This window comes from Miniopterus schreibersii (genome assembly GCF_964146895.1).
Source record: "Miniopterus schreibersii genome assembly, chromosome: 7".
Lineage (NCBI taxonomy): Eukaryota > Metazoa > Chordata > Mammalia > Chiroptera > Miniopteridae > Miniopterus > Miniopterus schreibersii.
The window spans coordinates 54,591,420-54,606,095 of record NC_138108.1 but is presented as its reverse complement, the minus strand read 5'-3'; the positions used below and the strand labels follow the sequence as shown (position 1 = coordinate 54,606,095).

At 35.2% G+C, this 14,676-nt stretch overlaps 1 protein-coding gene across 1 annotated transcript in view; it reads left to right on the top strand.

The window, feature by feature from the left end:
- GALNT13 (polypeptide N-acetylgalactosaminyltransferase 13) overlaps positions 1-14,676 on the top strand; it is a 417,763-nt gene that overhangs the window by 280,812 nt on the left and 122,275 nt on the right. Inside the window, exon 9 of the mRNA XM_081141998.1 lies at positions 8,836-9,016. Within this exon, the coding sequence (XP_080998124.1) occupies positions 8,836-9,016 (181 nt within the window). The remainder of the gene's footprint in view (positions 1-8,835; positions 9,017-14,676) is intronic.

Below are 14,676 nucleotides of genomic sequence, written 5' to 3'. Positions count from 1 at the left end.
ACCTTGAGATGTTATGATGATATCAGAGTATGATCCAGCTCTAGAGACCTCTTCAAGATCACATAAATCTCCCCAATTATACTCTGAAGTGAAAACTAAGCCAAGAGTCAAACAAACAATTAAAGAAGATGTTCCCCAATCAAAACAATTATGAGAATAACTAGCAAGTTTCATGCCTACTGAAGCCCTTAAACCTGCCCCTTTTGAATAATGACTTTCATGCCTTTTGTGTTTGTGTCAGCCTGTTAAGGATCGTAGCGACTTCAGGATCCCAGTGAACAAAGTCTAAAAGAGATGTTAGGATGATATCAGAGTATGATCACTGACTTTGTTTCCGTTGTAAGAACTAAAGGATTTGTCATCAGTCTACTTGAGTATGTATCAACAAAATGGATAATTGAAGCACCGACAGGGATTATTTGAAACAAACAATGAATAGAGAAAGAAATAATTTGAAAATTAGCCCATCAGTATCTTGGTTTAGTTTTTTCTTTGTCAGAACTAAGAAAAAATAGCTTTTGTTCCTAATGCCATTTTATGAGGTATATTTTGTGCACACTTTGTCATGTTTTCCAGATTTTGCTGTATCGATCTCAATCAATCATATGTATTACTTTGAAAACACTGATTGAATGATGTATGTAAGTTCTGATATTCTTCACTGTATGTGAATTATACCAATTTCACAAAATGGATTTAAATTGCACGTGATGATAATAATGTGGTTAGAGAGATAAGAGTGATGCATATATAAGTAATATACACACACAAATACGAACATTTCACAAGATGAAAAACTATAGAATTGAACTAAATGGAGTGAGGTGGTCCAGAGGTAAGTGTAAATGCTCCGAGTCAGTAAAACCTGAGATCAGTGAAAGCTGGCATAGGAACTGTGTGCCTGAAGAACGGTACGAGTTGGGCCTAATAGGGAAAACACTACGGAAAGGGAAAGCACATACATTAACGCTTAGTTTTAATGCCCCAAACTAAGTCAAGTTATTACATTCCTCTCTACTCTCTATTTTCTTTGTCATCACTCTGGTTGAAGCCATCATCTCTTTCCTAGATTACTGCAATAACCCCTAATAAATCTCTCCTATTAGCTCCATTCCGATCCATCTTTCACATAAAGGTTAAGTATCTTTATGTATGTTGGATTGCCTTCATCCACAGGGCAACCCTGCAAATTTGTCTAGCCTCCCATTATTACCTGAAACCAGAAGCACAGAAAGATGAGTTCACCCTCCTAATAAGTGGCAGAGCTAGGATGTGACCTCGGGATCTACAGCCTACTCACTCATAATCATTGTGCTGTGTGCCTCCATGACATATTATTGTCGTTTTACTAAGGCTGTATTAAATAAAGACTTTGTGCCAGAGATAGTATGTGTGTGTGGAGGGGATGGAGGAGGGGATAAAGATTAGTATAAAAACAAGCAGCTGCTTGTTTTTGGCACACTTGTAAAATTAGAAACAATAGTAGCACTTGAACTGAGATTGCAAAGTCGAAGCTTAGGAAGTGTATGAACCTTAATTAAAATGTCACTGATGCAGGTGCCAGAAACATGAAGAGAATAATGTATGTCAGTTAATTGTCTTCTAGCTGGGAGAAGAAAATCAGGAAGAAAATCAAATGAGCAATGAGCATTTTACATTTTGATTAATAACTTTCTCCATCATCAGAAGACTCTCATAAAAATATCTGGGAACAAAGACAAGTAACTCGTTTTGGTCTTCTGTGGATTAAAGGACAGTTTGTATTTTATACGTGGTCCAATTTACTTGAGAGCGATACAACATGCAAGTATTAATATGTTGAAGCTTAGAAAATAACAATCAGATATCCTCGATGATACTAAGTAATTTGGACATCATGTGTTCATGTGGATGAGACATCATGTTCTATTCAGTGCATACTCTTTGTTCAGACACTAAAATAATTTCAGAGAACAAAATGTAGTATTCTAATCGTAGACTAATTGGCTATTTTTTAAACTCCTTACTTTACCTAACCTCTTAGACAATGTAATTCTGAAAAAGGTAAAACTCACCAAGATTTAAAGAAAATATTTCTAACAAGCAAAGATAATCTACAGATGTTTGTTTCCCTGAACAACAACAATAATAAAATTTAAGTAATATGCAGATACCAATTTTCGTCTTCCTATATGAAGTGTCAGGTGCAGTGTTTGATACACACAGTCTCATTGGGATTTTAGGAAGTGTAATTATTACCCCTATTTTTCCAATGGGAAAATTAAGGCCTTGAAGACTTAAATAATTTTCACAAGTATACATAGATAGTAATTGACAGAGTCACTAGAAAATGTCTATTTGCTTATTTCCAAACCCAAGTTCTTTTTTTTTCTTTTTTAAAAATATATCTTTATTGATTTCAGAGCGAGGAAAGAAGAGGGAGAGAGAGAGAGAAACATCAATGATGAGAGAGTCATTGATCGAGCCCGCAACCCGGGCATGTGCCCTGACCGGGAATCGAACCCCAATCGCCTGGATCCGAGGTGGATGCTCAACCGCTGAGCCACGCCCGGCCGGGCAAAACCCAAGTTCTTAATAACTGTGTCGTACTCTTTCTTCCTTCTTTCCTTCATTTCTTCCATCCTTCCAAAACATGTATTGAAGGTGCACTGAGGGAAATGATAGTGATAGTCATAGGGGACTCCACTCATTTTTAATTATTTTCACTTCAATATTTAACTATATTCTTTTCTGGGAACCATCTATTAAGAACATGATAACTACCTGGTCAAGATCTGATCAATTAAATGTTTTGTTTTGAAATTAACTGGATGTTGTTATGATTATATCGCTCTAATTAATGCATTATGTTATGTATTCCTACCTTGATCTTTTCATTTTTGTGCAGATTTTGGGGAGAGACTTTACCTAGGAAATAGCATATGAATGTTTATCCACACATTCTGTGAGCACAGATGGCAATGGGAGAAGTGCTCACTTTGTTCCAGGAGTCAGTAGACTATGGCTCGCAAGCAAAACGCAGGCCAGTGTTCACTGAGTTATGGAACAGTCACCTCCACCTCTATTATCTCTCCTAAATGTGTTTAAGAACTGCCTCCATCTGTGAGAGTCAAAATCAGTGACAGGTTTTTCTTCAGTCTTGTAAATCCACAACCGTTATTGTATTATGCCTGTACTTGTACACACAAAATCTCATTGCAAGTTAGAAGGATAACCAAAAATCACCACTTTCATATATCCTCACTTTTGCCTATTAGGAAGGAAAGGAGTGAAGCCATTGGAACCCTGCTCTAAAATTATTTTAAACTAGATACCATTCTCTGTTTTTGTGTACATGTTTAGCAATAGAATCCATAAGCCTACAAACCAGTTCCCCTATATGACTTGGGTGAAGGAAGAGATAAATTCTTAATTTATGCTTAATGCATAGAAGAAGAGGGAAAGTTTCAACACTAACACTGCATTCTTGACAATAAAGAGAAAATCTTAAATTCCCTCTCAAGTAGAACATGTCGTATGCTATTTCTTCTGAATTTGGGGCACCTTGCTGAATAGCTTGGTCACAGTACAAATACCCAAGTACTTTCCTAAGTCATGCTTTTAACAGTGAGACAGTGTGAGTTTGGCTAAATGGTTAGTTTCATAAGACATTAAAAATTAAAATTATTTAGCAGAATTGTTTGTTATAGAACAATCATTTCTAATGTTTACTTGTGTTGTGACCTCCAAAGTGCTTCCTCAATTCCCAAGGGATGTCGAACAGCAGGTGCATATCAGTTTATTAAACTACTAAAAATATTTCAGTAAAAAATTCCATTTAAAATTGCTCCAAAATATGTTCCCTTAAATCATATTATTCTACCAGTATGTCTTTTTTTATGTTAATCTCGGTACTTAATTGTACCATTCAACCAGCATACAGTGACACCTACTGTGTAACAAGCACTGGGCTTGGCTCTGGGGCTGCAACGATGACTGGACATCTCCACTCTACCCTTTTAGGGTCTACCTTCTAGTTGGGGGAAAAATGCATAGCCAAACAAATAAATAAATTGCAGATTATGATGAGTAACAAAAGAAATAAACAGAGGGTGCTATAACAGAAAGTAACTGGAGTGGGGGCACTTTAAGTATGGCAGTTAGAGACGATCGCTCTGATGAGGTGATGTTTGAGCTGAGATGAGAAGTTTGGGAAAGAGGCGGTCAGATGACAGGCAGACAGAATTGTATTCCAGGTATAGGGAAAGAAGTGCTGAGGCTTCGGTGTGTGAAAGAGTGTGTGATTTGTTATTTTAGGACATGGCAGAGGACAAATATTACTAGTGTTTATTAGCAGAGGGAGAGAATCATGTAGGGTCTTAGAGGCCCTGCTAAAGGATTTTGTTTATATTCATAGTTCAATGAGAAACCATTGAAGGATGTAAGCAGGGAAGTAAACTGAAATGACTAAATTTTGTAAAGACCACTCTGGTTTCTCAGTACAAAACAAATCATAGGAGAGCAACAGTAAAAACAGCAAGACAATTAGGAGTCTGTTGCAACTGACAGACAAGAGATGTTGGTGATTAGGACAAAAATGGTGGCACCGGAGGCAGAGAGAGATGATATACTGAGAATTATTTTGTAGATGGCACCACCAGGATTTGTTGATGGATTGAATATAAGTGATGAAAGAAAAAAAGAAATCAATGATGACTTCTAGGGCTTTGGGAGTTTCTGGTGTTTTTGTTTGTTTGGGTTGACCACCTGGGTGAACTGTGGCACCACATATTGATGATTTTTAAAAAGACTGAAAGAAAATAACACCTGACTGACAAGATGGGATAAATCGACAATTCCACTTCAGACATGTTTATGAGGATCTCTGTAAGAGGACGTATCGAGTAGATGTTTGGATTTACAAGTCTGGATCACACAGAAAACGTCTGGGCTGAGATGTCACTGTTGAGGTTGTGATCCTTCAGATCATGTGTCAAGTAATAGGAACAACTAAGACCACCTAGAGAATGAATAAGGAATGATGAAGGCCAACATTTAAATAGAAATTTAGAGGTGAAATATATAAACAGTGAAGTAGTGGGATAGAAATTTGGAGAATCCAAGGAGTCTGATGTATATTCGTCAAGGGAAAAATTTGTGATTTTCCCCATGGCGATTTTGGGGAAGCTACAGAAATATGGAGCATTTCACAATGAGTAAAAAAAAAAAAAATAGATTAAAATGGAGGAAGGGAAACAACATATCAATACAAATTTTATGTTTATTTACAGTGAGGGGAAACAGAAAAAAGATGCTAAATAGAAATATGGACTGAAGAATGCAGTTTTTGTATTTAGCAATTTTTAAAAATTTGTTTATCTCTTTTTTTTAACTTATTTGAAAGATAGGAGATTTTAGGTAATATTATGTGAAGGTAGATATAGTCTAGTAATGAGGGAAGTGATTCATGTTTCAAGAGACAATTAAGGGGAAGACCAAACCAGTGAAGTCTTTAAGGTAGATTTAAGGGATCTGATCTTCACTGACAAGAATACATTTGTCTCTGATGGGAACAGGATTAACTCCCTCCATTTCAACAGTAAGGGAGAATGCAACAGTAAGATGTATGTAATTGCAAGAAGGTTTATAGCTTTCATGCTAGAAAGATGAGAAAGTTACCAATTAATTAAACACTGATTATTTAAGATGGAGCTATCCCGTCTTTTGAGGGGAATGGTGAATTCCATTCTTTTTTTATATTGCTCCATCATCTCAGTGTTGGATTAGAACATCTTTTCTGTTAGCATTACACTGTTTAGACAGTTAGAAAATGAGAAAGGATAGATTGTATATGTAATACACAAAGCATTGTTGATGAATATCACTCATTATTTAGCATCTTTCATCTTCTGGTAAAAATGAGTGACACCACTACCCAAGCCCTATGGCAGCCTTCTTCTAAGACGAATATTACTTGGGGGACCAACTGGAAAAAATGGGTTTTTGTTTGTTTGTAATCCTCGCTTGAGGATATGTTTTTATTGATTTTCAGAGAGAAAGGAGGGGAGAGAGAGAGAGAAACATCAATGTGAGAGAGAAACATTGATTGGTGGCCTCCTGTTCATGCCCTGACTGGGGATCACAGTGGCAACCTAGGCATGTGCCCCGACTGGAATAGAAACTACAACCTTTTGGTGCACAGGATGGTGCTCCAACCCACTGAGCCACCCAGTCAGGGTAAAAAAATATTTTCTTTAAAGGTAAACAACTCTCCTTGAACTAAGAACAATGTTAGCTACAGTATAAAACCAAGTCCCTCTAATTACATGTAGCAATCACTATGACTTTATTTATTGTAAAAACTGTAGCTCATATGTAATATACCATATGTATGAAATAAATGTGTGTGTAGTATATGTATATATAAATCATATCTATGTAATATATCTATCAATATAATACATAGACATAATATCTGTCTATATAAAAGACACATACACTCATGCTATTTGTATAACCTATGGATATACAATGTCATTTTATAGAAATAAATGTTTTATGGTACTTTACTTAATACATAGCCTCAACTTTACAGTAAATCTAGGATAACAAGAAATACAGGGTGTGCCAAAAAATGTATACACACACACTTTGAATAATTATAAAGGCAGTGTTTATTAAAATACATTTCATGTATTTGGATGGTTTTCAGTGTTTCCTGTAGTTGATTTATAATTTCATGCCATTGTGATCTGAGATGCTTGATCTGATTTCAATCTTCTTTAACTTGTAGAGACTTGTTTTGTGTCTTAACATGTGGTCTATCTTTGAGAATGACTCATCTGCACTTGAGAGGAATGTATATCCTGCAGCTTTGGGGTGAAATGTTCTGTAAATATCAATTAAATCCATCTGATCTAGTGTGTCATTTAGAGTCACTGTTTTTGTGTTGATTTTTGTGTGGGAGATCTATCCAGTGAAGTAAGTGGGGTGTTAAAGTCCACGACTATGACTATATTGCTGTTGATCTCTTCCTTAAAGTCCTTAAGGTTATTATTGATAGGTCCTTATTTATTGTCGTTTTAAATCTTTATGCTTATGTTTCTCTCTATTTATTCTTCTTATTACAGCAGTCCCTTTAACATTTCCTACAATGCTGGTTTGGTGATGATAAACTCCTTTAGCCTTTTCAAAAACATTCAAACACATGGAGGCTAAATAGTATGTTATTAAACAATGAATGGGTTACCAATAAGATCAGGAAATAAATCAAAAACTTCCTGAAAACAAATGAAAATGAAAACACAACAACCCAAAATCTCTGGGACACAGTAAAAGCAATCCTAAAAGGGAAGTTCATAGCACTACAGGCCTACTTCAAAAAGCAAGGAAAAGTTTTAGGAAACTATCTAACCCTACAACTTAAAGAATTAGAAAGCTCCCCTGTGAAGTTGTCAGGACCAGGGCTTTTGTTTGCTGGGAGTTTTTTTTATTACTGCTTCAATTTCATCCATTGTTATTAGTTATTCAGGTTTTCTGATTCTTCCTGATTCAGTTTTACATGATCTCACTCATATGTAGAATCTAATAAACAAAACAGACTGAGGAACAAAATAGATCCGGAGACATAGAAGCATGGAACAGACTGAGGAATCTCTGGGAAGATGGGGAGGGGGGAGTGAGTGGGGAGAGATTAATCAAAGAACTTAAATGCACATATGCATAACCCATGGACATAGAGATTGGTATGGGGAAGGCCTGGAAGGGGATCAATGGGGGAAAAAGGGGAGCATCTGTAATACTTTCAACAATAAAGATAAATTTTTTAAAAACGTGTTTGATTTTCAAAATTGAGCTATTAGCTGTTACTGTGGATGTACACAGTTTGAAGACAACCTATACATTGCATATGTCTTCCAAGTGTTCATAGTTTTAAAAGAGTGATAGTGAAATAAACAATTGCTTATAATAGTGTGTAATCAGTTCATAAAAGCTTGTTTGTTTGTTTTTTTTTAATTTATCTTTATTGTTGAAAGTATTACAGATATCCTCCTTTTTTCCCCATTGATCCCCTCACTCTGCATCTGCCCACACCCCTGCCCCAGGCCTTCTCCACATTATTGTCTGTGTGCACGGGTTATGCATTTTTACATATAAGTTCTTTGATTAATCCCCCCACCACACTCCCCCACCCCCACCTTCCCTCTGAGATTCACCAATCTGTTCCATACTTCTGTGTCTCTGGATCTATTTTGTTTAAACTACAAAACTCACACAACATTAAATCCAATACTAAAATGATCTTGGAGATGGGCTTTGCAGGATGCATAGATGTTCAGGAGATATAAAGGAGTTCTGGCATATTTTAATTAGAATAATAACATATTCAAAGGCCTGTCATACAGGGGATATGGGCAACTGGGACTTAATGGTCATTTAAAATCCCAGATGTGTGCAGTATAATAGATTGATTTTTCTCTATATCAACTTTAGTTATTGAGCATGCATCTAATGTTTACAAATTTATTCATTCATAGCAAATTTTGGATACCCTATATCAAATAGCAATTAGGTTAACTACTTGAAACTGAAAATTAGGCTGTCTAATAAAGGCACATGGAAATAATTACATCTTATTTCTATGATTCTAATGCTACCATATTTAAATATATAAAGTTCTTTCAAACTAGAATATATTGCCAAACCTAAATATATTAGTTCTAAATTGTGTTCATCTGATGTGGTTGAGCCATATACGATCTGAAGCTTTGGGCTTAGTTAGCCTCAGTTGCTTCTCAGTCAGTTTTACTGCATTATCTATGATGATTGTTATACAACAATTGCTCTTTTCCCCAGATTTGGCAATGTGGAGGCTCACTGGAAATTGTGACTTGCTCTCATGTGGGCCACGTTTTCCGGAAGGCAACTCCATATACTTTTCCTGGTGGCACTGGTCATGTCATCAACAAGAACAACAGGAGACTGGCAGAAGTTTGGATGGATGAATTTAAAGATTTCTTCTACATCATATCCCCAGGTAAACAATTCTGACATTTTTCTTTCTCTGCAGGGGAAAATGTAATTTTAAACATGCTGAATATGTGTTTCATTATTGTTGCTATTCTACTAGTTTAAATAAAATACCATCACCATAATGTTGCAGAAAATCGTGTTTGAGAAAGTTGTACTATGAAGTTAATTTTCACCTAAAATGAGAAACAATATACTGATCTCAAATGCTTAAGTGTTCATTTTTCTTTGCTGTTGTTCTTTTTCTTGGCATAAGCATTATGTTAGAAAAATGGAGCAAGCGGTACACAGAGAGATCCAAATTTAATTAACACATATTAGCCCAATTTAAGAAAAATATTTTTCAAGAAAAGGAAGCTTTTATTTTCTTGTTTCACAAATAAAATTGTCTGAATTGGTAAGAAATTTTGATAATGTTGAAGCAGAGATGTTTTCTACTGCCTTGTCTTCTTAAATAGCTGAATAGCAAACTATTAAATGTTCTACAGAAACAAGATGGAAAATTAGGCAGACATTTATTTTTTATTTTTAAAAAATATTTAACAACAGTAAATTACTGATTAATATATATGTGAAAAAATATAATAAGGACAATAAGTGCTATCTTACTTTTAGTTACAGAGAAAAATAGATAAGGAAATGGAAGTAAATGTGAGCTATCACCAGATGGTGGCATTATGAGTAATTGTATTCCTTTCCTTTTATTTCTTTAGATTTTCTAAATTTTCTTTATAAAACATTGTTTATATTTAAAATTTGTTTTAAGTGAATTTTAAAATAACATTAATTTTGGTAAAGTATTAGCAATTAAAAAAAATTTTTTTTGGTCATTTAAAAAGAAAAGAAAGAAAGAAAGCCTTTTGAGAAAATCCCACTACAGGGTTGTGTGATTGATTATAAGTGATTTCATTCTTTATAATTTTCCAGAATTTCTCCAACTATCCTATTACTTATTTTTAAAAAATGACTCTGAGACATTACTTATTTTTTAAGGAAAAAATTAAACTTGAGAAGATATAAACAAGAGGAAGACACAGGGTTGCCTTCAAGATCTCAGAGTCTAGACTAAGTGACCAAAGCATAAATTAACATGACAGGAATTCAACTACATTGATAAAATAAGCTTTAATGTTCTATTTTTATAATTTCTGTGTAGACATTATGTAATCCATAAAAATCCATGCCCACATCCTCATTTCTATATGATAATCATATTATAAGCATGGCTTAGAAAAGCCTGTTTGGTTTCTAGTTGGCATACTCTGATTTCTGGAAGTTTATATGAGGCTGTGCAAACTCTTACAGATGAAGAAGGGAAGGAGCAGTGGGAACTTTCTTACTAAGATCCAGCATTACTCTATAGACAATAAAAATGAGCGGTGCATGTGTAAATGTGTGATTAAGAGAAGGCCTTTTCTCACACATTTTCAGGCCTCTTCTGTGTCAAGCAGCTATTGCCAGGCGTGCTGTTTCACGCGTAGGTGCATTTCCTTTACAGCGGAAGGCCAGGCCAGATGTTCCGAGTTGAGTTCAGCAAGAGCATGTAAATTTCGCAGCAAGGCAGTGACATTTATACAACCTTTTCATGGTCTTTCGATGAGATGATACTTTTTGAATTCAAATCATTACTTGTAGAAATATATAAGTTCAAATATGAAGAAAGGAGCGGTGGAATAAAGAAATGTGGAATGTGTGATTATATACTACTCATATTTAAGAATTTAAGTAATTGAAATAATTGTAATTATATGTATTATATTCACTTGTGGCGAATATTATTTGTAAAAGTGATGTGTTACGTTCTTGTATAATTTCCCATTGAGTGAAAAAGGCAGATAAACAGTGGAACCATTTCTGAAACTAATGAAATGACAAGCTTTAGAGTCCAAAGAGTGAAAATTAACGCTTGCTGTCTGGAACTGATGACAACCTTGTTACTCAACAGGGGCTGTATATTCTGGGAAGTGTAGTTTTTACACTACAATAAATATCGTTAGGAAAGTTACTGTTCTTACAAAATGGGTTCATTTAAATCCAGAAAGGTACCTTGGGAAGCAGAGAAAAAATATTTGGGGAATATGCTGAAAGTGTCTAGGAATTTCCTAAGAGGTATTTATGCTTATGTATGTCTCAGACATAGCATTGCCTAGCATGGAACCTGACCACTGTAGTGTGAGCAGAGAGAAAAAGCAAAAACATGAAACGTTAAATTGTTTCTCAGTGGGAAAGAGAATCAAGCCAGTACCTAGCGTTGGATACCTAAAAACAATTCTAGGCCTGAGTTGTATTGAAGCAGCCAGGAATCTGTCCTATGAATGGGGTCTAGCCATTTAGGTTGCATTAACTATTTTTGTCATTACCAATGGTTTCTGTTCCTCTTGAAATCAAAGTCTCAGATTTCTTTGCTGTTGTCTAGAATTGTTGGGTTTCTGTTTTTCACCTTGTTGGGTAAGAGGTAAGTTTGTAACGAGGACAGGTGGCGTGGGGGGGAGAGTAGAGGCATACATGCACTCACATTCATATTGAGCATTGCCTGCCTTATTATAACACACGTCTATGAAGTCATAAACACACCATTTATGAAGAACTCTAAAAAGTTTATATTGAACCCTATTTAATCCTCCTGAACCACCTTGATATTCTGGCTAAGGAAATTATGTTACTTTCTAGAAGTAGCTCTATGTATCTGTGAATTTGTCCAAAGTGTTTTGTAAAGAGAACCCTATTTTTTGCATCGGGATTTCTATACCGAATTATATTCTTCACTATGCAGTTATTAAAGATGTGTTTTTTCAAATACTGATCCTTCATGAATTGAATTCTGAACACATCACTACTTCCTTCTAATGTGCTCTACAAAATACCCACTCTATTGGCTGGCTTCAGGGATGCTTCAGCTCTTTCTCAAACTGGGCGTTCTTCCTTTCTGTAAAGTATATCATTTTCTGTAGTTTTGACACCATGGCCAATCCATTATTACTTTGTATCATATTGTTTTTTTATTATTATCATTTCTATATCCAAAGTAGTTCAAAGACATGTATTTACAGTGCTTAGTAACTTCCCTGTCTGTGTAGTCCTTGAAAAAAGTATAGGCTGAATAATTAGAAGAATGAAAGAATGAATAAGTGAATGAAGGGATTTTAAAAGGGAGTCATGTTTATTTCTTCCTTTCTAGTGAATTCTCTATTGATGTCTGGTCTGTATCAGGGGATCTCTTTACAAGAAGAGATCAGCAAATCAGTAGCCTTTGTCCCACCTCTTTGATCCAACTCCAGGTTAAGGACCCACTGATAAAAAGAAGGTGAAGGGCACTCTTCATATATCTGGAATAATATTCCTGAAAAGAGCATTCCATTGGCTTCCCCATGTGCTTAGGGTTTTATGATTCCACCAAAACCATAGGTATACACAGTAATATAATCTTATCTTCCAAGACTAATATCATGTCTAACAGGCACATTTTAGGCAGATAATAATATCTAATAGAGTAGTACAGCGTAAGAGCCCATAAACTTAAAATAAGATTACTTTTCCACACATTGATTTTTATTTTTCTCAAGACCCCCATTAATTTAAAGTTAAAATGGCATATATAAAATTGCATGTGTGAATTAATTTTATCTGATTTTTAAAATATATTTACTATATATTTAATATTTTCAGCCTGTGCTCATTAGCCATTGCAATATTGGTAGAGTTGACAGTGTCTAATTATGTCTCCAGACCATTGGAATGAAGAGTAGAAATACTTTGAAATAGTGCTGAAGAATACATGTTCAACATTCGTTGTTTGATTTTTGGGGTGTCTTTTTAAGAATGCAAATACTATGGCATCATAGATGCTTGAAGCCCTGTAGGTTCTTAAACTGTGAGGCAGATATTCTAGTCATTGGGCTGCTGTTTCAGCTTGAGCCAATCCAGTCGTCCTAGCAAATCCTTTGAAATGATGTGATGTAAGAAGACACCACTCTTCATAGAACAGCTCATGACAAATGGCAACATTCTTTCCCTGTTGGTCACAGGTAAAAAGCTTAAGAACTTTGAATCTAGTCACACTAACCATGTGTTTGAAATGCTGGCTGTTCTATAAATGCATATTGATTTTTCTTTCTTTGGGGAGGTAGATTTCTAAATGTGTATCAATTGACACGGTGATTAGAGACAGCTGTTCTTCTATAACCTCCCGCTGTTCTTCCCTTTCTTAATGGACAGCTTGTGCTCTTGTTTTGAACAGAAACAAATTGATAATAAAATTTAAAGACTCCCAAACATACCTTTAAAGGTATTTATGTGTAACTGGGAAAACAACATGTTTTCTTTTGGCAATATTGTAGTGCCTTGATATGTATTCCAGGTAAGCAGAGAGCACACATTTAGAGAAGGATCCTTGGAGTTGTTTTGAAAGGTGTCTGTTTGTTAACCTTTTTAAAATGCTTTGGAAAATCAGCTCATTAAAGGTAGCCTTTGTCAGCAGCATCTTTGGATCCTTATCTTTGGATCCTTATCAACATTAAACGACTATATTCATTTCTATCTCATGAAATTTGTATCTATAAAATAGAAACATTTCTCTGATTCTTTAAAGCTACAATATTTCTTAACCAGCACTTTGAATGTAGGGCCTAATTTCTTTTACAAGTCATGGAACCGGGTTTCAGGATGATTTAATAAGCACAGGTTTTGATGTTTTCAGCAAAATGTGCAGCATGCACATTTTTAAAAATCATTCAAGGATATCAGTTTTGCTTGGGCTAACATGAATTCATCTGAAAAGTGCAGCACTTCTGAAAGTAGTACATTCGTACCTATGAATTTTGAATTTTTATTATTTAACAAATGCTTTTTCAGCAGCACACACCATGATATCACTGAATGAATACAATACTATGAAATGAAAGTTCTAAATCATTTTAATATGCTATATTGTAAAAACACGTAATTTACCTCTTTGTGATACCTTGAAATGCTAAATGTTGAAATAAGAGATGCCAACCATGTTCACTATTGTTGGTTTAGTGGACAGACAACTGCTTTTCCTAGCTACAGTCAATCAAACACTTTTGAATTCTTTAATCCTTTAAGGCATTATGCCAACTTTTATTGCTAATATTTTTGTTGGTATTTTATGGGTATTTGTATTTTTATATCTGTGATATGTATCTGCACTATGCCAAGTAGGGGGACATAAACCCAAATAAGATGTCGCCCTTGCTTTTGAAGAGTGAACTGCCTACATTATCATAATTAATTAGTTTACATGAAAATAAGATTAAGTGCTTAGTGCATGGGAACACACTGTCAAAAATTAAAATTGGTACTTAATGTGAATGCCTACCTTTTCCTTGATTCCTACTTCTCACTCATAAACTTCAAAACTTGCAAGTCCTTTCTATTCTACCTGCTAAGTTCTCTCAAATCCGTCAGTTCACCTTATTCTCAGACTCCGCCGGCATCCGCATGCCCTCCTGATTGGCCTGATGGCTCTCCCTGCCTCAAAGCTTGCCCACACTTCACCCACCCTCACGATGCTGCTTTCTTCCTAAAAGAAAATCTCATTTGATCTCTCACTTACCTAACAACATTTTAATGATTTCACACAGAGCCAAAAGTCCGTGTGATCTGGTCTTCATCCAGTTTTCCAACCATAGCGTTTCTCAGCCCAAA